At 36.8% G+C, this 23881-nt stretch overlaps 2 protein-coding genes across 3 annotated transcripts; one reads left to right on the top strand and one right to left on the bottom strand.

The window, feature by feature from the left end:
- The first annotated feature begins 623 nt into the window (after window positions 1-623).
- LOC110449273 (transmembrane 6 superfamily member 1-like) lies at window positions 624-13328 on the top strand. 2 transcript variants are annotated; one of them, XM_021496029.1, is made up of 8 exons: window positions 624-1031; window positions 2297-2498; window positions 6273-6355; window positions 7662-7774; window positions 8079-8186; window positions 8755-8847; window positions 9676-9798; window positions 10043-13328. In XM_021496029.1, exons 1-8 carry the CDS (start codon window positions 827-829, stop codon window positions 10343-10345), a joined length of 1230 nt encoding a protein of 409 aa, XP_021351704.1. In that variant the 5' UTR covers window positions 624-826; the 3' UTR covers window positions 10346-13328. The 2 variants fall into 2 exon arrangements, with proteins under 2 accessions (XP_021351704.1, XP_021351705.1); XM_021496030.1 differs by lacking the exon at window positions 6273-6355 and adding an exon at window positions 4885-4967.
- Window positions 13329-13341: 13 nt separating this feature from the next.
- LOC110449272 (peroxisomal membrane protein 11B-like) lies at window positions 13342-22461 on the bottom strand. Its single transcript, XM_021496028.1, has 3 exons — window positions 22294-22461; window positions 18030-18145; window positions 13342-17413 (listed from the first exon to the last, which is right to left on the bottom strand). The coding sequence occupies exons 1-3, from the start codon at window positions 22368-22370 to the stop codon at window positions 16854-16856; spliced, it is 753 nt and encodes a 250-aa protein (XP_021351703.1). The 5' UTR covers window positions 22371-22461; the 3' UTR covers window positions 13342-16853.
- Between the last annotated feature and the right edge of the window lie 1420 nt (window positions 22462-23881).

Genomic DNA, 23881 nt, shown 5'->3' with positions numbered 1-23881 from the left:
GTTATTGAGTATGTTTTGTAGAAAAGCAGTGCAAACCTTTTCTAGCATATTATGTAGGATTATAAGATCAGTTGAAGCACTGACAATTGTCAACATTGGCATAATGAGTAAAGAAATAATTCTAAAATTCCATAAAGCCCCCGGTTGTTCTATTTGGCCAGTAGGTATCTAGGATGGAATGCTATAATATTTCCTCTAACAAATTGGCTTGACCCACATCCAGGTATTGAATATGTCAAGGAAAACTTCAGATAACATTATTAATCAACGTATTGGAACTAGATCTGATGGGATAAGGATATATTTAAAATGGGAACAAACATTTGTCTGATAGCATTGGGTACGACTCCCAAAGGGAGTCAACCCAAAAACCATAAGGTATGGTATATAATGTAGACTAGCAGTGCAAATCTTTTCTTACATATTGAGGTCTAAAATGAACTTTAAGAGGTTACTTGGGTCAAAGGTCAACATAAAGGCTGTATAATATAGGAGAAAGTATTTTAAGATAAATCTTCTCAAGTTTCAAAGGGGTTGTAATATTTGTCCAGGAACTACTACGGGTGAAGTACTATAAAGACTCCTGAATGACCTTGACCTAATTTAAGGTTTACAGGATTGTTGAATTATGTTAAAAACTTTATTATTAATATGAAGTAGAATTAAGTCATGTCATACATATCCATTAACAAACACATCTTTTAACTCGTTGGAATAATGATGCAAAATAATACGGAGCAGGCATCCTTAAGTACAGGTGGCATTTAAAGCGTTTCTATGACACCGATTATATTGCGTACTTTCATTATCGGACGATACGTTAAAGATGGCGTGGTCGGGTGTTGTCGTGATCTGTCTGACCTCTCTGATCGGACTTCCACTTACATACAGCGTCAACCTGTTTAAGGATAACGTCTCCAATCCTCTAATTATCCTTGGTATAGGCGGGGTTGCACTGATCCTTGTGGCTCTGTTGCCGTATCTGTACACCCGGAACACTGACATTCCAAAACGAGATCCATACTTTTATGGTACGTGTCATTCATACATAATCAACACTTATGGAATTCTCTTAACAATATACAAGTAAAATAAAATATCAAAGGACAGGTAATACACAGTGGCAGATTATCAACCGATTAGATCCTGCTTACAAAACTCGGACTTGAGCAAGTCTGCTGCTAATATCTGTTCATATAGTTGTAGACGCCTTGTAGCTTCTTATATTAGGGTGCTTCTTTACTTTTGACCTCGTATTTGAGTAAGGACAACTGGTGCTACAGGTACTTTTAATATATTAAGTTGTAAAATTGGAAAAAGCTAGTTGACTATTGTTGTTAACATAAGTAAAGATCGAGCATGCCATTTCAGACTGAAATAAAGGTAGTATGAAATGCCAAGCAAATGAATTCTGACATACACCAAATTAAGTTGTTCCAACACAAATGAGCAAAACTTGCACAAAATTAGACAAAAAATTATCAAGTGTAGGTGTCACCATTTATCGACATGTACATTATATATATATCCATACAGAGAAAAGGATTAAGGTTGTGAGCCTTTTAGGGAATTAGGCATTTTAAATAGTATTTCTAGCAATGATGGCCAATCCTAGCCAATTAAGTTGGCATTTAAATGAAAGAAGAAATGCTAAAATGGTGTTATGATGGCTAAAGTGGTTATTCAAATTTTCAAATGGTACTAAGCTCTGGTATGCTAGTACAAGTCTTGGTCAGATGGTACTTCATTGTACTATCTCAGTAATATTTCCATTTATTTATTATGATTTTCAATAAATAAAAACATTGATGCAGAAGAAAGCATCTGCAAGTAACCTATGAGATAGGCAGTCCCACCATCCCACCATGTTTCTACTTTCTAAATATTATGAGCTAGCGCTAATAATCATTTAAGGGATTAAGATTTTTTTTTATTATTCTCAAAAATCTTGCAGAAAAGTATTATCATAACAAAGTTGACCTGTAGCACAGTGGAATAGCACCGTACCTCATAATCATGCAAGAGTTTGAGGATTAAACCTCAGTAGCAGAGGTGTTTTTTTTATTACTATACAATGTAATAACAAAAATATTTCTATCTAACATTTGATTCTTTGCTACAGTGTATGGGCAAGTGACTCCAAGTCAGAAAATGCCAAACAACTTAACACTCTTTTAAAATTTGATGTTATTATTTTGTCATAGCACCTTTTGTTCATTTTTAGATTTTGATATGATGTTTGCCACATACAAATAAATTTGAAACATTCGAAAACATATAAAATCTTCACTTGCAGCATGGAGTCTGTTTGCCTTTGCATGTGTAGTGGATTTGATAATTGCTTTGGAGAATGATCGCATCATTCACAGCTTCATGGCATTTTACCTGCTGGAAGGTGAGCCCTACCTCAAGACAACACATGGGACCTTCATCAACTACTGGGACGCTGTGGTACACTTCAGTCTGTACATCTACATCCTTAAACAGGACTCGTACAAGTAAGTGTGTCCTACAACTACTGGGACACTGTGGTACACTTCAGTCTGTACATCTACATCCTTAAACAGGACTCGTACAAGTAAGTGTGTCCTACAACTACTGGGACGCTGTGGTACACTTCAGTCTGTACATCTACATCCTTAAACAGGACTCGTACAAGTAAGTGTGTCCTACAACTACTGGGACGCTGTGGTACACTTCAGTCTGTACATCTACATCCTTAAACAGGACTCGTACAAGTAAGTGTGTCCTACAACTACTGGGACGCTGTGGTACACTTCAGTCTGTACATCTACATCCTTAAACAGGACTCGTACAAGTAAGTGTGTCCTACAACTACTGGGACGCTGTGGTACACTTCAGTCTGTACATCTACATCCTTAAACAGGACTCGTACAAGTAAGTGTGTCCTACAACTACTGGGACGCTGTGGTACACTTCAGTCTGTACATCTACATCCTTAAACAGGACTCGTACAAGTAAGTGTGTCCTACAACTACTGGGACGCTGTGGTACACTTCAGTCTGTACATCTACATCCTTAAACAGGACTCGTACAAGTAAGTGTGTCCTACAACTACTGGGACGCTGTGGTACACTTCAGTCTGTACATCTACATCCTTAAACAGGACTCGTACAAGTAAGTGTGTCCTACAACTACTGGGACGCTGTGGTACACTTCAGTCTGTACATCTACATCCTTAAACAGGACTCGTACAAGTAAGTGTGTCCTACAACTACTGGGACGCTGTGGTACACTTCAGTCTGTACATCTACATCCTTAAACAGGACTCGTACAAGTAAGTGTGTCCTACAACTACTGGGACGCTGTGGTACACTTCAGTCTGTACATCTACATCCTTAAACAGGACTCGTACAAGTAAGTGTGTCCTACAACTACTGGGACGCTGTGGTACACTTCAGTCTGTACATCTACATCCTTAAACAGGACTCGTACAAGTAAGTGTGTCCTACAACTACTGGGACGCTGTGGTACACTTCAGTCTGTACATCTACATCCTTAAACAGGACTCGTACAAGTAAGTGTGTCCTACAACTACTGGGACGCTGTGGTACACTTCAGTCTGTACATCTACATCCTTAAACAGGACTCGTACAAGTAAGTGTGTCCTACAACTACTGGGACGCTGTGGTACACTTCAGTCTGTACATCTACATCCTTAAACAGGACTCGTACAAGTAAGTGTGTCCTACAACTACTGGGACGCTGTGGTACACTTCAGTCTGTACATCTACATCCTTAAACAGGACTCGTACAAGTAAGTGTGTCCTACAACTACTGGGACGCTGTGGTACACTTCAGTCTGTACATTTACATCCTTAAACAGGACTCGTACAAGTAAGTGTGTCCTACAACTACTGGGACGCTGTGGTACACTTCAGTCTGTACATCTACATCCTTAAACAGGACTCGTACAAGTAAGTGTGTCCTACAACTACTGGGACGCTGTGGTACACTTCAGTCTGTACATCTACATCCTTAAACAGGACTCGTACAAGTAAGTGTGTCCTACAACTACTGGGACGCTGTGGTACACTTCAGTCTGTACATCTACATCCTTAAACAGGACTCGTACAAGTAAGTGTGTCCTACAACTACTGGGACGCTGTGGTACACTTCAGTCTGTACATCTACATCCTTAAACAGGACTCGTACAAGTAAGTGTGTCCTACAACTACTGGGACGCTGTGGTACACTTCAGTCTGTACATCTACATCCTTAAACAGGACTCGTACAAGTAAGTGTGTCCTACAACTACTGGGACGCTGTGGTACACTTCAGTCTGTACATCTACATCCTTAAACAGGACTCGTACAAGTAAGTGTGTCCTACAACTACTGGGACGCTGTGGTACACTTCAGTCTGTACATCTACATCCTTAAACAGGACTCGTACAAGTAAGTGTGTCCTACAACTACTGGGACGCTGTGGTACACTTCAGTCTGTACATCTACATCCTTAAACAGGACTCGTACAAGTAAGTGTGTCCTACAACTACTGGGACACTGTGGTACACTTCAGTCTGTACATCTACATCCTAAACAGGACTCGTACAAGTAAGTGTGTCCTACAACTACTGGGATGCTGTGGTACACTTCAGTCTGTACATCTACATCCTTAAACAGGACTCGTACAAGTAAGTGTGTCCTACAACTACTGGGACACTGTGGTACACTTCAGTCTTAAACAGGACTCGTACAAGTAAGTGTCTCCTTAAGGGCAATAGTTTTACTTTGCAAAGTATATCGATATACAGTATTTGCTCTAAAAGATGAGAATCATTTTGATGCCAGCTTGTAACTCTTTACTTCCATATGGTCAGCAGAAGCATGTATGTGTAATGATTGTACATTGTTGTTTCAGTGAGAGGTACAGAAAGGCTGGTCTGTACTGGGTGGGATCCATCACCAACAGTCTCCTAATAATTCTACCTGCCGGGCTCATTGGTAGGTCAGGGTGTCACTAAACTCATTGGAAGGCAGTCTTGTCAAAAAGCCCTTAGGATGTCACCTTGTCATCCCTACTAATTACACTGCTAAGTCACCTTATCAATAGATTAATTGGTAGTAATATTTTCATTAACGTCATTTGGAAGGTCACCTAGACACTAAGCTCTTTGGAAAGTTACCTTGTCACTAAGCTCATTGGTAGGTCATCTTATCACTCAGCTCATTGGAAGGTCATCTAATCACTAAGCTCATTGGAAGGTCATCTTGTCACTAAGCTCATTGGAAGGTGACCTTGTCACTCAGCTCATTGGAAGGTCATCTTATCACTCAGCTCATTGGAAGGTCATATAATCACTAAGCTCATTGGAAGGTCATCTTATCACTTAATTCATTGGAAGGTCATCTAATCACTCAGCTCATTGGAAGGTCATCTAATCACTAAGCTCATTGGAAGGTCATCTTATCACTCAGCTCATTGGAAGGTCATCTTATCACTAAGCTCATTGGAAGATCACCTTGTCACTAAGCTCATTAGAAGGTCATCTTAGCACTAAGCTCATTGGAAGGTCATCCTGTCCCTAAGCTCATTGGAAGGGTTCATCTTGTCACTAAACTCATCGGAAGGTCACCTTGTGACTAGGCTCATTGGAAGGTCATCTTGCCACTAAGCTTATTGGAAGGTCACCTTGTCACTAAGCTCATTGAAAGGTCATCTCGTTCCTAAGCTCATTAGAAGGTTATCTTGTCACTAAGCTCATTGGAAGGTCATCTTATCACTAAGCTCATTGGAAGGTCACCTTGTCACTAAGCTCATTGGAAGGTCATCTTGTCACTAAGCTCATTGGAAGGTCATCCTGTCCCTAAGCTCATTGGAAGGGTTCATCTTGTCACTAAGCTCATCGGAAGGTCACCTTGTGACTAGGCTCATTGGAAGGTTATCTTGCCACTAAGCTTATTGGAAGGTCACCTTGTCACTAAGCTCATTGAAAGGTCATCTCGTTCCTAAGCTCATTAGAAGGTTATCTTGTCACTAAGCTCATTGGAAGGTCACCTTGTCACTAAGCTCATTGGAAGGTCATCCTGTCACAAAGCTCATTGGAGGGTCATCTTGTCACTAAGCTCATTGGAAGGTCATCTAATCACTAAGNCTCCTTAAGGGCAATAGTTTTACTTGGCAAAGTATATCGATATATAGTATTTGCTCTAAAAGATGAGAATCATTTTGATGCCAGCTTGTAACTCTTTACTTCCATATGGTCAGCAGAAGCATGTATGTGTAATGATTGTGCATTGTTGTTTCAGTGAGAGGTACAGAAAGGCTGGTCTGTACTGGGTGGGATCCATCACCAACAGTCTCCTGATAATTCTTCCTGCCGGACTCATTGGTAGGTCAGGGTGTCACTAAACTCTTTGGAAGGTCACCTTGTTACTAAGCTCATTGGAAGGTCACCTTGTTACTAAGCTCATTGGTAGGTCACCTTGTTACTAAGCTCATTACTAGGTTACCTTGTTACTAAGCTCATTTGAAGGTCACCTTGTTACTAAGCTCATTGGAAGGTCACCTTATCACTAAGCTCATCGGAAGGTCATCCTGTCACAATCTCATTGGAAGGTCATCTTGTCACTAAGCTCATTGGAAAGTCATCACATTCCTAAGCTCATTAGAAGGTTATCTTGTCACTAAGCTCATTGGAAGGTCATCTTATCACTAAGCTCATTGGAAGGTCATCCTGTCACAAAGCTCATTGGAAGGTCATCTTGTCACTAAGCTCATTGGAAGGTCATCTAATCACTAAGCTCATTGGTAGGTTACCTTGTTACTAAGCTCATTACTAGGTTACCTTGTTACTAAGATTATTGGAAGGTCACCTTATCACTAAGCTCATCGGAAGGTCATCCTGTCACAAAGCTCATTGGAAGGTCATCTTGTAACTAAGCTCATTGGAAGGTCATCACATTCCTAAGCTCATTAGAAGGTTATCTTGTCACTAAGCTCATTGGAAGGTCATCTTGTCACTAAGCTCATTGGAAGGTCACCTTGTTACTAAGCTCTTTGGTAGGTCACCTTGTCACTAAGCTCTTTGGTAGGTCACCTTGTCACTAAGCTCTNTGGTCACCTTGTCAATAAGCTATTTGGAAGATTACCTTGTCACTAAACTCTTTGGAAGGACACTGTGTCACTAAGCTCTTTGAAAGGTCCCCTTGTCACTCAGCTCTTTGAACGGTCCCCTCGCACTCAGCTCTTTGGAAGGTCACCTTGTCACTAAGCTCTTTGGAAGGTCATCTTGTCACTAAGCTCATTGATATAGGTCATGTATCATCCCCACTTAGATTTCACCTCATCATTCCCACTGAACTCAATTAGCAGATCCCCTGCTCTTGTTGGGCCTCATTTTCCTGTTTATGAACAGAAATACTTGCAATTTTTGTTGGTTATATATCAAAAACTAGTGAATGTCTGTAAGACATGAATGCCCCCGTCACCATGTGAAATTAGTTTCAATGTTTGATGTTTGACGGCGGGGCCATAATAAGTGAGAGTTATTGTAATAAATGGTAAAACAACATGTTTGTAAGTATGATTATTATATAGTTTGTTATATCGCTAGTTTTCATGAAAACGTTTGGTTCCCTTTTGTTTCTAACCTGTAAAGGTGTCCTCACCCAACTTTCTGTTATTCATAATGACAGGTGAATATGGTGTGCGGTGGCCAATCCTACTCAACATGCCCTACCTGTGTATACCTGTATGGATGGGGTACAAGTTCCTGACTAACGCACCACAACACCAAACTCAGTACAAGGTAGGGATAGGAAAGTGTTTCTTTACATAAAGTTAAACAACACAGATATAATTAAATATTCACTATCAGACAATGAAGTTACTAGAGTGAAGCTATTATAAGGCCATGATAGTGAGATACCTCACAAAGTTTTGTAACCGGCTGCATACGAGGGGATTTGTATTATATGTAATGCCTTGTTATTTTTGTGGCTTCAATTGTGAAGACCCACATTGACCCTACGATGGCAATCATTATCTGTGACACGCCCCCTTATAGCACTGTTCCTTTAATTTTAATTTTAAACTACCTTTTATTTTTTCAGAGTGACAGTGATCAGCGAGGGAGTCAACCTATTCAACAGAGACCTGTAGACCTGATGTTTATTGTCGTGTTCACAGCTGCTATTGGTGTTCACGTGCTGAGAGCATCAGTAAGTTTTCTTAATTTATAAGATAGAAGTTAAAATGCTGTGCAGGGCCCTTTAATTAACACAGTAACAGGGGGACACAACTCCATCCTTCACTCTGTGATAATTAACACAGTAACCAGGGGGGAAACAAATCCATCCTTCACTCTGTGATAATTAACACAGTAACCAGGGGGAAACAAATCCATCCTTCACTCTGTCATACTGTATGCTAGATTACTATCTGTGAGTATACTGTATATATACACAAGTGCTGTGTAGGGCTACTTAACAAGGGGAGATAACTTGATTATTATCTGTGGGAAAACTGTTTATGAATAGAAGTGAAAAAAATGTGGGGTCACTTAATATATTACGCAGGGGGAGATAACTTCATCTTTCACTGTGATGTCTACTAAATATCCATCCATAGATAATACATAATTAATAAGTCAGAATCAGTAGGGAAGTCTAAAATAAGAGTAATGCCACATTGAGTTTTCAATGAAGAAGGGGAGTACTGATAAATGCTGGCATGTGTAGTAAAATAGTACATCTGAACTCTGCTCACAGCTTTTATGTTGACTTACAGGCAGTACTTGGGAGCCCAGCAGAGCTAGCTAAGAACTACCTACAACAGTACGAACCCTACCTTACTGACGGTGTGGCCTTCCCCAAAGTACAGGTAAATATCTAACTAAGAACTACCTACAACAGTACGAACCCTACCTTACCGACGGTGTGGGCCTTCCCCAAAGTACAGGTAAATATCTTAATTTAGAAATACCAACATAAAAACTAATTTTGAATACCCTAGAGGCTTACAGTCCAGATATATATGACTACTTTGGTAGCATATGCTGGGATGCTGAAAGTGTAGAGTTAGAAGATATCACGACAAAGAGCACCAATGTGTAGAATAATGGTACTTAGCCGATAATTTTGTTATGAACACTTAAACAGAGTCTTCTAAATAACCGCAACGCCTTCAGTCATGATATTTGGCCAGTAGCTGGATCTAGTGTCAAGAGTGAAAACACAAACCACTTCTTCTGAAGAAATGAAAAGCCTTGTCATAATTTGGACAACAGCAAAGTTTGCAACAAAAAACAAAAAAATCCTTTACACACGTTCCTTATTTCAAGCTCACAGAAGTCAGTTCTATAAAAAAAAAAGCTCAAACAACTTCTGAGAAACCAAAATACCTTATGTTGTGATATCTGGCTACTTACTTGCTCAAATGTATTGCATGGAAGATTGTGTGAGGACAAAATTGCCTTTTGATAGTATTTACAACTTTTACCATGAGTTTTAATTGGTGTAGTGTTAGTGTTGAAACTTGGTACTTTAAGATAATATATATTTATTTTAAAATGTATTTCAAAATTTAAAGCTGTTCAGTAGTTAGAAATATTTACAGGCACATCAGAGATAGTGTCCCATTTGTGTTACTTTTGTCACAGATACGGTATGTTAGGTCCTCTGTTAACCTTTGACCTTGACTCCTCCCCAGATGTTGCTGTATTTGTTCTACTTTGTGCCCTACTATGTGCTGGTCATCTTCGATCTGCTGTATCCGAGTGGTCAATCATGGGTGGTTGACTGGTCACTGATAATGGCTGGAGCTTCAGGCGAGGTACGTTAATATTGATATTCCATGCATGTAATACAATATCAAAATCTATGGTGTCTTTGCTGATGCTATTGTCTAAAGGTGTAAAATTTTCCCATATGGGTGGGAACAGAAATCATATTTCTGTTAAATGTAACACCAATATAGATATAAAATATATCATGTAATAACAAATTATCATAGTTGATGTATTCCCACTAGCTTGCTTACTTCATAACTGTAAAAATAGCTCTGTCTGTCCCCACAGGGCCAGTTCTCCTTTATTGGGGCCTCCATCCACCCATACACACCAGCCGCCTCGCAGCTTCCTCAAGGTAATAACTTACTGTTCTGGGTCATCAATGGAGCTCTCTTCATCGTCCCTCACCTGTATGCGTACAGGTGTGTCACCATGCCAACAAAATCTGAAGTCAGTACAGTCCATAATGGGAGAGCTGTGCTGGAACTCTCAGACTCTCAGGACAAAGAATTGATGTATGATAAAAGGGATTCTTCAGCAGACATCACAGAATCGAGAAAGTATAATTTACGTAATAGAAGAAATCAATAAATTGATGATCATAACTGCCAGAATTCTTGTCACTAATGACACTTTTTTATACACTTTGTAATTTTATTTGTAATCAAGCAATGATAATTGATGTTATTTTTAAAGAATTTAATTTTAAGTTTTAATTGACATATAATGAGTTAAATGTTTGCTTTACAGTTAACTAAACTGCATATACATCGAATGGTCTTGTAATACATATCAAATATTGATTATTTTAGATGATTCCTTGTTATATCCCTGTCAAAAATCTTGACAAGGTACGATGGTATGACCTCAGTCCATCTGTTAACTTTTTGTTTCCATACAATAACATCCTTGAGTTTTAATGGATTTTTATGAAATATGATAGACATCTACAACGTAAAAAGACTAACCATAGGTTCAACATTGAGTCACATCTGTTCACTGAATGGTCAATACAGTATTTCCATTTAATATAAGAGTTTGTTGTCGGTGTTTGTTCAGCTGTCTTGCATTTTACATTTTAAATAGAGTTGATGGTTTTTAATTTTTGACTTGTTTGTTACATGTCATTATCCAGGCAGGATTGTGCAATGTTAAGAAAGTTGAGTATACTTTTGCTGCTCATAAACCAAAGCAATAAATGTTGTCAGGGATTTTTGTTTTTCTTCAGTAGATCATTCTTAATGTCATGATCAATTTTGTATTGAGATTTTTTTACTTTTACAAAAAACGTTTATAATGATTAACAGTTCAATGTTTGTAATATTACATTTTATTAATGTTTTAACATGACTTCTTAAACTTGTTATTTATAGCAATGTGTGAGCTTTGTTCTGCACTAGGATATAAAAAAATTAACTGATTGCTTTACAATATTAATATGATATCAAACCTTAAAACAGACAACTGTATTTTATATAATAGTATGTATTTATTACTTTTAAGTAATATTCCAAATATCTAGGATTTGAAAAAAAAGATTTTATACCAGATGCTGTTTTTGAAAAACTTCCTTTGCTATAACATTAGGTATTCAATGTTTGGGAGTCTGTATGATCACAGTTGCCAACTTTTTGAGAAATTTTAGATTTACCACTTATACAGTTAACTAAATAGTTTCTTTTTCCCCTTCATACTGTACAGTTGAGTCCAGATCCTCCTCAGCATTACAATGAGAGTGTTGAGTTATTCTTGTTGTTATTTTACCCAAGACTATTGGGGTTCAATGTTGTGTTTTCAGGATATATGCTACCATACACATATCTTAATTAATGTTAAGAGTTAGTTGCCTTAAGGACGTATGCTACCATACACATATCTTAATTAATGTTAAGAGTTAGTTGCCTTAAGGATGTATGCTACCTTACACATTATACATGTGATTTGTGTTATAATTATCTCCCTTGAGGATATATGCTACTTTAGACATGTCTGTAATTTTTTCATAGTTATCTCCCTTTATAAATCAATAAGCAGTATTTCATAATTAAAAAGTACATGTGCTGCAGTGTTATCATAGCCTACATCCCTGTGTGCCTCGAAGTTCAAATTACCATCTCAAGATGTTTCTCAGGTTTATTAGTGTGGATTTCTTTTGGTCAGGCGATGCTCGTTACAATACGGTAGCACGCTTCTGTCATACATGTAGATTGAGCCTAGTTCAAACACGGACTCACAAACCTCCACATGAACAGTCTGGTCGAATTGGTCACACAAAATGAAACATAACAAAAATTGGTTATTAGCTCTGATTGGCTAAACTTTTTGTTTTTTTGGGAAAGTCTTACTTCTGGCATGTAACAGCAAGAGAAACTTGGTAAAACTCATCAGATTCCATAATGACTTCTTCAGCAATAACACTGCAACACTGTGGATACCATTGGAAGTCTGTCTGCCATGATTGATTTGATTGTTACTTCTGTATTAGTTGTTTGTGTCAAAGAATGTTTATGGACAGGAAGTCTCCTTGAATGCTAATCTCACCCCGAAATCATGTCCAATTCCTGTTGTCATCTGACATACTTGTAAACTAACTGCCTTAAATGAACATAACAGTGTCTGTTCTTGCTAAACTCTTCTTTGACCAATCCTACCCGACTCTCTACATGTTTGGTCTCGGAGAGCCATCCAGAGGTTGATTGAATGTGACAATCATCTTAGATCACACATTAATATGTAAGTCTTTACTCTTGTTGGATGTGTACATTACTAATCTTGCCAATTAAAAAAATAATAAAACAAATATTTTATACTTTGATCAGTTGTTTAATTATCATTTGTTGGAAAAGTTTGCATATGATATATTAGTACAGCATAAAAACAAAGGGCTTACCTTTGAAAATATAGCTTATGTTACATAATGTACATCACATTACACAAACCTGAACATTCCTCATTCTCTATCACACCTCACCAACACTGAATATATACTTGTACTTGCACCATCATTTTCGTTGATTTATTTATTGGCATTTAATAATGAACACTGATGGTCACCATGTATAGAAAACTGTTGCTTCAGGAACAGTGGCTCATTTCCCCACCAACACAGAGGGAAAAACAGCGTTTTAAGAAAACATGATATTAACTGAAAAGTAACATAAAACAACATGACATTATGTGAAATGCACATTATTTTACCAGCTACGATTCCCACAGTTAAGAAAAAATATTAATATAATGAAAAGTTTGTATAGATATTTAAGATGTTTACCGGGTATTACATTTTGTTGATTTTACACAATGTAATGATTATGTTGTTACAATTAAATGCAGTAATTACATGTAAGTGTACTAATTACCAAGGTCCAGTTTGTTATCTCACTAACCTGGTGGCAGTAATTACATGTAAGTGTACTAATTAACAAGGTCCAGTTTGTTATCTCACTAACCTGGTGGCAGTAATTACATGTAAGTGTACTAATTAACAAGGTCCAGTTTGTTATCTCACTAACCTGGTGGCAGTAATTACATGTAAGTGTACTAATTAACAAGGTCCAGTTTGTTATCTCACTAACCTGGTNATTGATCAATTTTGGTCAAAATGAGGGAGTCTCCCTCCTAGGGACGGTTGACAAGTATGAGATCTTGCTAGTTACTTTCTTCTTAAAACTTGGTAGAATAAGAGCACTAGGCTGACTAGGTTTAGTTAGTTACCTCATTAACTGGCAGTGTTAGTGCACTAAATATATCGGCTAGCTAGAACACGAAAGTTAGAACACTAGTTGACGACTACAGTTAGAGTACTGATTAAGTGGTAAGAGCACTGAAATCCTACAATTGTAGTCAGACAACTTGTTAGTGACTAGCTAGTTTACAGTATCAATGGGCTTGTTAGAGGTTTGATTTACAACACAGTCATTGAACATTGTAAAAGACGGCACTACTACATAGACAAGATGTCTTTATACTTCTGTAACGAACCTTTAATAAAGCATTTGAATGGTAATGTAGTACACTAAATACATCTATGTACTGGGAATTGTGCTGATGATATCTGACTTATAAGGTTGACTAAGAAATTAAATTCCACAGGTAATGCATTATCATGTTTGTATACTTGTGTTTCACATACCTAGGATAGTAATTATTGTGTCAAGTAACAGGAAAAATGATTATAGCATTCATCAGTAAAACATGTTACAGAACACTACATCAAAATAATCTCCTTAACTGCAACAGATTTAAAGCAGTTATAAAATAACTTGTAATACATATAAAGTACTGATTTAATGCATTAGATCTGGTGCCTTTATCCTGTATATAACATAAGCAGATTTATCGAATACATGTATGTCTGAAGTAGCTTTTTCCCATATTTGTGTTGTGTCACTGAAAACATACATGTATATATATCACGTATAACCTAGATATATAGCACAGGACATCTGAAGGTGACAACAAGTATATTATGTCTGTAGTATCAGCATACATTGAAACAATATATACAATTGTTTGCCGAATATACACTGAACATGTCATGAATGATACTTCAGTAACTTGCTTCGTAAATATTGTGATGGAAAGAACAAGATTTGATAAATATTAATGTATAAATGAAAGCATTAAATACATAAAAGACTGTGAATATATCAACTTGATAAATTATTTTAAAAAAGAAAATTCAATGGAATCAATATATACTATTTAAATAAAAAGATCCTATTAATATCGGAACAGTAATAAATTAATCAACAACAATGAGATCATTTTCAAACATAAAATTAATAGGAATACCCGGTATATGGATATACATTTACAACAAAACTGTTATAGTAGATAGGTAACAATACAGTATATTCGTAAATATTTCACTACAGTATTATTCTGGTGACAAGGCTACAGGATTTACCAGTTTTCATTCCCAGCTAGGAATCAATTTCATGCATGACAATCATTTGTGTAATCGATTGGCCTCTAACTAGTAGAATGTGTCACCTCCACAAACTGAACTATTTTCTGCTTAGCTAAGAACCACTAGAGACTTTGTACTATAATGTTATAATAAAAATAAAACATAAATCACAGACATAATCTGTCACAGGGTTAAAACTACTGTTGTACATAATTATGTTCATGTAGAGAGGATCGATTCACAAGGGAAATGTGAAGAAAATGAGATGTCTTTTTTTCATGATCTAATATCATCAATAACAATTTAATCATATTCAGTACATCATTGTGTTACATAATAATATACAACACTGTATATATGTTCTATATAAACTACATTTTATACATTTGATTTCTTGGCAATATTTCTGTGCAACAACTGTATTTACTTACACAGAGACAGATACACACTAATTTCATATATAATTTGTACTTTGAAGGGAATACATGTGAGAACTTAAGCATGGCTACAACTATCTAAATCAAATATCAAACATTGATTCAGTAAAGAAACCAGAACACAATCTACTAATTCAAATTTATGTAACTAATAGTATGACAGTTTAAGAAACTGAAAAGTACAGTCTCTGGACTAGAAATATAAAAAGAAAAAAACATCTGTACACAATCTTATAAAATGGTATGTGACATGTGTCTGTCCATCTGCAGACTGATCACAAGGTCAACATCTAAAACTGTAGGAACATACTGTACATATACTACTTTCTATATATAAAACTGGATAGGCACTTATTATTATAAACATATCAAACATTATGGAAGATGTTTTATCACAGTTTTATACTCAATCCTCTCTCGAATTTCAATATCTCAGTCTTCCTTTATATGTCACATAACAGCACTTATCATTTCATACTTAAATTTCCTACTGTTAGGCTGACAACAATATGTTAATTGACAAATCATTTTATGTGAACTAAAAATATTTCAATCAAAGGCTTACATACAATATAAAAGAAATAAGAATGACAAATAAACATTCTTTCTCTACAATTCCTTTTTCTATGAAATATTTAAAAAAAAAAAATTAAAAAAGTATTTAAAGAATTCAAGCTTCAAAACATTTGAGAAATCATTTAAAAAAAATCCAAAGCTTGGAATACTGAAGATAAAATACACAATAGAAACAAGTGCAATCAACGACTACAAAGCTCACTAGCATCAGTCATAGCAAATTGTTAATATATTAGTTTCAAAAAGTTTGCACATAAAGTAAGATCAATATGAAAGCCTCTAAATCTAAATCTAAATCAGTACCAGAGGAAGTCTAGATTTCAATTGGATGCTCAAGAGAGTGTAGGGTGTATACTTATAGGAGTTAGAATCATTTAAAAGAATTGCACCCAAAACAGTCAGTTTTGACGAAAAAGTAGGGTCAAAAATGGTAAAATTTGAAACAAAAAAATTATGTCAACAATTGATTGTCATTATAGCATACCTAATCCTAAAATGAATGCATATCCCAAACAGGAACTGTGTGAGATGCATAAATTGGAGTTTGAATCATTTTACAAAGCTCAACCAAAATATAACCTTGTACCTGGTACTTTTTAGATTGGATGAAGATGTAAAACGGTAACTTTTTCTATTTCACAACAATATGAAATAAGTTATTTGAAGTTAGATTAATCACTCTTGTTGTCCCGGTTGGAAGCACAGAAGCGCGCAAGTGTTTTTAATGCAGAAGGAAACCAGAGACCCTGGAGAAACTTGGATGATCATGCCGGGGACTCGCATGTTTTTTTACATCCAATTGGGAGTCAAACCCTGGCCGTCTTGGTGAAAGGCACCTGACCAGTCCAACAAACTGCTACTTATAAAATATTCTTTAATCATGCCATCAATGCTACCAACTATTGGTTTATGCAGCCTAAAATAAACCAGAATATTATACTTTTGTGCAACCCCATTACCTATCCAATCTCAAAGCAGATAGGCTTAGCAACTTGTTTTATATATAATTACCGTACCAAATATCTTGATAGATTTTTGAGCATTTCATAACTCTTGTGCTACTGTAAAAACACAAATATCAAATTTCTTTGACAGTCTGAGAATACATTTGCATGTATCTTGATTGATTTGTGAATATTTTATATGTATTTTCCTAAATGTTGTCAGTCTGTCATTATGGAACAAGTTTGAGAGAAGAGTCCCAGACTGTTGCTATTCCTATGGATGAGGATATCAATCCCAGGAACCCTTGAGTGCCTGCAGACGCATTCACCTTTCCGAGAGTGTTCAGGGGTAAAATCAAGTCTGCCAAGTTTTTAACCAGATCTAGCATTACTGGTTTATTCTGCATCACAATTTTCCTGACAACGTTTGTGTTTTGTGAATTAGAGCTCCGCCTGCTGTGGGTAGTATCCCCATTCACTTGCTGATCCTGCTTCTTCGGCAGTTGTTGTCGTCTCATCTCCTCCTGTACAATGTTCATGATGTCGTACGTGTTTCTCGCCAGATTCAGAATCAAGCTGAACACCCAGAATCTGGCTGATATGTTTGACCATTTTTTCTTGTCGGTGCTGATGAGTCCAACATTGTGAGCATAAATGATGTGGTCAAAGAGTAGGAAACAAGCTTGGTTGAGCTTTGACATTGTGATCGTCAGCCTCAGTACCGTGTCCTTGATGTGGATGCTCTTCAGGGCAGCCATGATAAAGTCAAGACTCTTACCCATACGCAGCACTACAATAGGACACATACCATAATACAACTACAATAACAGATATCTGAACTCACCATCATCCTCCCTCCTAATGAATTAAGGTTTGTAAAAAATGATTCAGATTTTAACAGAAATACTGAGACATTATCATAGGTGCTAGTCTCATCTGTCAATACACTAATACTAAACACATAAGTGTACTAATAGACAAGGGTAGTCCCTGTATACATTATAACCAAGAGACAAACCTACCGGAGAGTTAAGTACGCAATTACATATTTATTACAATGAGAGTTTATATTCTTTTCCAACATGAATAGTATGTATATATACAAACAAAATCATAATTTTGCCAATTACAGAAAAATAAATTAGTATGTCAGAGTAGTCTTTATCGACAGGTGTGAAAACTAAAGGTGTCATAGGCTAGCCTTAATTTACATGTTATGACAGTATTTCATTCACTGGCCTTTATACACAGGTAGCTTAGATTTTAAATGAATTCATAAAGAAACGCCTCTGTAAGCAGGCTCTAACTGGAACATGTCGAAGAGTTTTACAGCAGCTAAGACAAAAAAGAACTTAAAATCTGCAGAAAGAATAATATTTGTTTGTCTTATTCTTTGAAATTCTTACATTTCCTGGTCATACTCAAGGAGGACTCCAGTTTCTTGAGTTTCTCCACAAGCTCCAGGCCTTTGGCATTCTTTTGAAGATGCCACCCGACCAATTTACTGCCATACTGGATGAGTCTGTCAAAATCAAATGTACCAAAGTCGAATCAGAATTTACAATTCTATGATACATGTATGTTACATTCTCCCAAATTTTACACTCCACATTTTTCATACTAATCTGTCTCCAATGGCTGTAGAAATGATATCTGAATGTTGTGAGAGAAAAAAGGTCCCCCTAGCTGGTAATGGTTGATTATTAGGTTTATCTCACTCGTGTAAGTTAATTTTCAAATTTTAAAAGACACGTAAACCTTCACTGGTCATTTATCTGATGAAGGTGACAGTGTCACATACAAAATCTTATTGGTTGTGTAAAAAGAACTTTTCATAATCCATACTTACCAACCTGAAGAAAATGTTTAGAAATACCTCGAGTGAGGAAAACCTGATAACCAACCTACAAACATTGGGGAACCTCTTTTATACACTTACTAGTCTCCCTTGTCTGTATCATGTTTATACATTATGGATACAACTGATATATACATTTTAGTCTCTATAGCCCAACAAATGCTACAAACTTTGCTACACTGTACCAGAAAAAGTAGGATGTCTTTATCAACAGGATGTTGATGTATAGTAAGATTTAAACTGTATATGGTATGTGAGGCCTATCAAAAAATCATGTTTGTTTCCTGTTACATGGCTGAAGAAATTAGGGTAGGTACATACAAAAATAAACTTTTCAATACTTTTATAAGCTTAATATAGGAGAGTAATCTTGACATTAACTGTACATGCTTCCTTGAAAGTTGCCAAAAAAGTTAAGGGTATGAAGGGTTACAGGAAATTAACATTTCTTTTATTTGGTCTAAATAAAATCTATAAATATTAATCTTAATGGAATCAAGGAAGAGTGTTGCAAACAATCCAGTCTTCCACCTCAGTCTTCTACCTCTTGACAAAGTTTGCAGTATCAAAAATGAACCTCAGCCCATATCTGTGTTTAGTACTAGTGGGGAATGAGATCCAGTCTCAGTATGTGACACTCTAACATCCCAAGAGGTACTCACATTGTATATGACTTGCCCCAAACAAAGTGATGCACAGTGAAACAAGGAAAAGTAAGCATAGGTCACTGTGAGGTCATAGTGACCTACTTCTTGCACCAATCCGGTTATGTCAGGTGAAATAGTATAGAAGATATGCCCAAACAAACACTTTCAAAAGTAAGGGTCAATTCATAGGTCACAGTGACCTCATTCTTGAACTCTGTGCACTCCGCCATCCCAAGATGCCCTTGTACACCAAATCTAGTTACTCCAGGTGAAATAGTATAGAAGATATGTCCCAAAAAAACCTCTTGGGACAGAAGGACAGAAAGACGGAGTGCAAACCTATAGTCCCCCTTGGGAACCGGTTGGGGACTAGAAAAGGCCATAACTTTGAAAATAGTGATACATGAAATCTGTTTTTAGTATGCAACACTCTGCCATTGGTAGAGGCAATTATAGGTGAGAGATCTAGAGTTAGTGAGGTATGTCCCAGACAATATATCATGCACAGGCTAAAGGGCAAAGTGCAAATCTTTAGTTCCCTCTGGTAATGCCAGTGGTAGATTACATGTCCTTATTTGTTTAATAAACAGTTTAGAGCATTTTTCTGCTCCAAGTATATATTGGAAAATATTACATGTGAGACAAGTTGCCTTTGAGTGTTTTTTTACTTGTTTTTAAAACCGTCTGTATAGCAATGCTGTCCTTTACACACAGTATTGTAGTGAGGTCAGTAACCATGTACTACTCCTACCCTATAAATTAATCTGGGATATTATATCAGTCCTATATGCCCACAAGTGAGTCCCATTTTTTGACCTGTCAATGTGTACGTGTTTGACCTTACTATGACTCATCCTAACATAATTTCATAACTTGCTTCTGAAACTTACTACACTGAAGATTCATTTTAACTCTTCTCATTCACGGTTAAACTGGATCTCCTGTGTTCGAGCTATTTGAACCTAGGCTACATCTAAATGTTATCTAACTAGATGATAGATCTAGATAATAGTGCCTTTCTCTCCTAAAGAAAATGTGATCATACCTATTTATCTAGGCTGTTATCAGGTCAGACCGGGTAGGGTAAGTTAGCCCTGCATGTCATATTATCTAACCAAAGGGTCAATAAACGGGATGGTCTTCATTTTTACATATTTTTGAACATTTGAAATCAGCCATGTTATCAGTAATGTCAGTTGTGATACAGCAAAAGCCATCGTGTATGCTAGGAATTTAATTTCTGTGTACATGTTCGATACATCATGAAACTGACATATCTAGGTTAACTGAATTGTTTAAAAAGAAATTAAAAGCTGTTGCATTGTGTGCTTAACACAGCACTGGCTGGCAGCTTCATTGTAAAATTATGACATTACTATAACAACCAAGCACTCCAAAATGTACACAAGAACTAGCAGATTTCATCATTGAAGGTATACACACAAGTTTAAGTAAATATCCTTTAGCAGTTTGCCCAAAGTATAAGTAGTACATGTAATAGAAATTGATTTCAATACATTTAAACTTATTATTGGTTTTCCTTAGTAACCAATGATTGATTATAAACAATAATATTATATATTGATAGAATCCAAAGTAGGCTACGTAAGTGGAGACACATAATAATGTCTGGCAATTCTTATTTCCTTACTCTGGGCATTGTAATTCTTTGGGGAGGTCATTTGTAAGATTTTAAACATGTTGCTATTTGACGAGAATGGCTGAGAAAAGCCATCTATCAATCCTTAAATTGTATGGACACACCATATTATCAAACTGTGAAACGTGACTATTAATTTAATAAATACAGGATTATACGTAGCATTTGATTCCTGTGATTTTGAAGTATTCCAGGCTTTGTGGTTTTTCTGACTCGGCTAGGGAGAATATTGCCTCAGTCTAGTCGGTGCCTGGTTTGATGCCTAGCAGAAGCATTGAAGCATATATTGACTTCTGTTGTTTTTGGCACCAAACAAAAAATGCCCATGGAAAGTGGTTTAGGGTCTCCAGTGTATTTGGAGTAGAAGGCGACATTGAAAGAGGGAAGAGGACATATAATTTATAGCAGTGTTGAGCTAAAGTTTTACAGCTATCATTTTTTTTTTATAAAATAATGATACAATCTTCTTTTCAATGCGACTTTGTGAGATTTTCTTTTAAAAAGAAAATTTCCTGAAAATAGCTCAAAAGACCAATTTCAGATTGGTTTGGTTTAATTATGTTTAACGTCCTATTAACAGCTAACGTCATTTAAGGACGTGCATCCATGTGTGTAGTGTATGCGTGCTTGTGTATGAAGGCGACAGGGTATTTTGGTGTGTTTGCCTCCTTGTTATAGCTCGGATCTGATGCCGACTTTATAGTGCTATCTCACTGAAATACCAAGCCAAACGCACATAGCACAGGATTCTGCCAGGTCACATTATACCAACAACGGGTAAACCAGTTGTTGCCATTACCCTTAATGCTAACATTTAGCAGGGAATAACAACTACCATTTTTAAAGAATTTGGTATGTCCAGGCCTGGGGACAGGACCCATTGCCTTCCTCACCTGGGAGAACGCTAAACATTAAGGCCAAAAGTGAGGTGTTGCCAAGCAAAACGCTAGGAAATAAAAGGTAGTTAGGAGTAGAAAGAAAGATAAAGATCCCAATTATTGCAATGGGTGCAGTAGCCCGAGTTTTCTCTGGCCCACACCATGCAGACATCTAGGGTTACTAGCTGTATCTGTCAAAATGTCAAGTCTGGTGTCTGGGCCAGGTGCAGCAGATTAAGTTTGGTCGCTTTCGTGTCACCAAACTGTGTTATAGTTTGTATATGCGCGGTATATATGTAAGGTATACATGTGTACCTGCGTCAATGTCCAACACAATTAAAGATTGGAACTTACTACCACCGGATATTTTCAACAAAATCAAAACAGCTAAAGAACCAGCTAAAACTTTCAGTGATATCGTAAGGGGGGTCCCACTTAAGTAAAGTCCTTGACGCACGCGCGGTGTAATAATTTCCTTGGATGTGTCACCCTATACCTATAAAGATCAAGATCAAGATCAAGATGTGGTAACTGTCGGTCTACATGTGACAACTGTCAAACAGACATACCGGGTAGCAGACCATGGTAGTAGATCATGTTTTATGCTCAGAATGCCAAAAACATTACCTGAATAACTTGTCCCTGCCACTTGCCTGACCTCCAAACTTGATGATCTGTGTTGCAAGGTCTAGACTTGTCGACATGTTGTTACTTTTCTGTTAAATCAATTTAGATTGTGCTTGTCAGCTTGTAAACATGTTCGTCGTTGGCCAAAGTGCAAATTTTCTAACCTCGGAACACATCGGATATTTTCTTCATGCCAAATAGTATCGAAGGTAGAGGCGGTGTCGACTGAAATTTCACCCCTCTCTTATATTACCTGTATCTGATTTGTCACATTTTTGTCTTTTATTGTTTTATCAAAAAGCAACGGTGACCTTTTATTCAGAAACGTCTTCCACAGAAAAAGAAAGAGATAAACCAGTCAATGATTTTGAATTTTGAAAGAATTTTGCAATAGAAGCGTTCAAGGCAACTCGGCGCATTCGATTGAACACATGCACAAAGCCTAATTAAAGATATACGATTTGCTATTAAAATGTGTCTTAGTTATTATCCTACATTTTGATATATGTTGTTTTTGCAAAGCTAAGATAAAAAATTCAAGTGGGTGGAACTCTTGATATCTAACATTTTTACGGGACTTATGTTAAGTCAAATGATAACTTAAAATCCATTAAATATATTTCAACGATGACATGACCTGAAGCCATTGTGGTCAGTTTTATCTTTTTGGATAGCCGTAGTTACGACCAAAATAGTGCAATATCCGGGCCTTTCAGTGAGAATATAACACTACAGGGTTTTCGCTCACTTTAGCTCTCTGCACCCCTAGACTATTCCATAGCAAAATTTAATACACAGTGTCCGTCACCTTGTCTTCCGTCACCTTGTGAATGAGACGAGGTGACTAGTTTAATTATCTGTCAAAATAATCTCTCGGCTGCGTAACGGTAAAATTGTCTTGCTTTGAAGTTGGATGTCGCTCCTTTGTGATCTTCAAAGGACAAGCAACAACCCAGCGATTTGTCGGGTTTTTACCTCATATTCAAGTGGGTGCAGAGAGCGAAAGTGAACATAGCGCCTGGAGTATCGCGGATGAGTACCACTACACAAACGCTGTCGGTCGACAACACAGTGTCAACGAGTCTGACTTTGAATTTTACAATACATCGTAAGCGATAAGTATAAGTACTGGCCATATATGATCACCTAAGCCTTTGGTAGTTCAGAAGAAGTCTTTTAAAGATTGTAACAAATGTGTCCTCTGAGAACATAAACAAACTTTATATTCCGTAATACAACTAGGCAACAATATCATCACCTAACGCCTATTTGTTATTCATAAGAAGTAGTTAAAATGTTTTCGCACGTTTAACCATTGTGATGTTGAAAGCGAGTCAAGATTATTCATTTAATAAACTTAATTGCCCTCCATCCCATTATGCTACTTACAAATTGTCATCACCTTAGGCCTTTTGGTTATTCAGTAGTAGTTCCAACAAATCTTACCCTTGTTGCCTTGAAAATGGGCCACCCCAAGACATCACGATCCGTCGTTATTGTCAACAAAGTTTTGTCTTTATCTTCCATTTGTGTCATTCAGATGAAGTCTCACGGAATTGAGCTTTTTTATCGACGTTATTAACCTTAT

This window comes from Mizuhopecten yessoensis, unplaced genomic scaffold (assembly GCF_002113885.1).
Source record: "Mizuhopecten yessoensis strain PY_sf001 unplaced genomic scaffold, ASM211388v2 scaffold4541, whole genome shotgun sequence".
Lineage (NCBI taxonomy): Eukaryota > Metazoa > Mollusca > Bivalvia > Pectinida > Pectinidae > Mizuhopecten > Mizuhopecten yessoensis.
The sequence above is the reverse complement of the archived record's forward strand: the minus strand, read 5'-3'. Positions and strand labels throughout refer to the sequence as shown.

What these genes read in the sequence shown, in the direction of transcription:
- LOC110449273 (XM_021496029.1), top strand. Translation starts at nt 827, where the DNA reads ATGGCGTGGTCGGGTGTTGTCGTGATCTGTCTGACCTCTCTGATCGGA. An exon ending in CTTAAACAGGACTCGTACAA is followed by an intron (nt 2,499 to 6,272) that starts GTAAGTGTGTCC and finishes TTGTTGTTTCAG; the next exon opens with TGAGAGGTACAGAAAGGCTG. An exon ending in TGGCTGGAGCTTCAGGCGAG is followed by an intron (nt 9,799 to 10,042) that starts GTACGTTAATAT and finishes CTGTCCCCACAG; the next exon opens with GGCCAGTTCTCCTTTATTGG.
- LOC110449272 (XM_021496028.1), bottom strand. Translation starts at nt 22,370, where the DNA reads ATGTCGACAAGTCTAGACCTTGCAACACAGATCATCAAGTTTGGAGGT. An exon ending in GGCAGGGACAAGTTATTCAG is followed by an intron (nt 18,146 to 22,293) that starts GTAATGTTTTTG and finishes TGATTTTGACAG; the next exon opens with ACTCATCCAGTATGGCAGTA. An exon ending in CTTGAGTATGACCAGGAAAT is followed by an intron (nt 17,414 to 18,029) that starts GTAAGAATTTCA and finishes GTCCTATTGTAG; the next exon opens with TGCTGCGTATGGGTAAGAGT.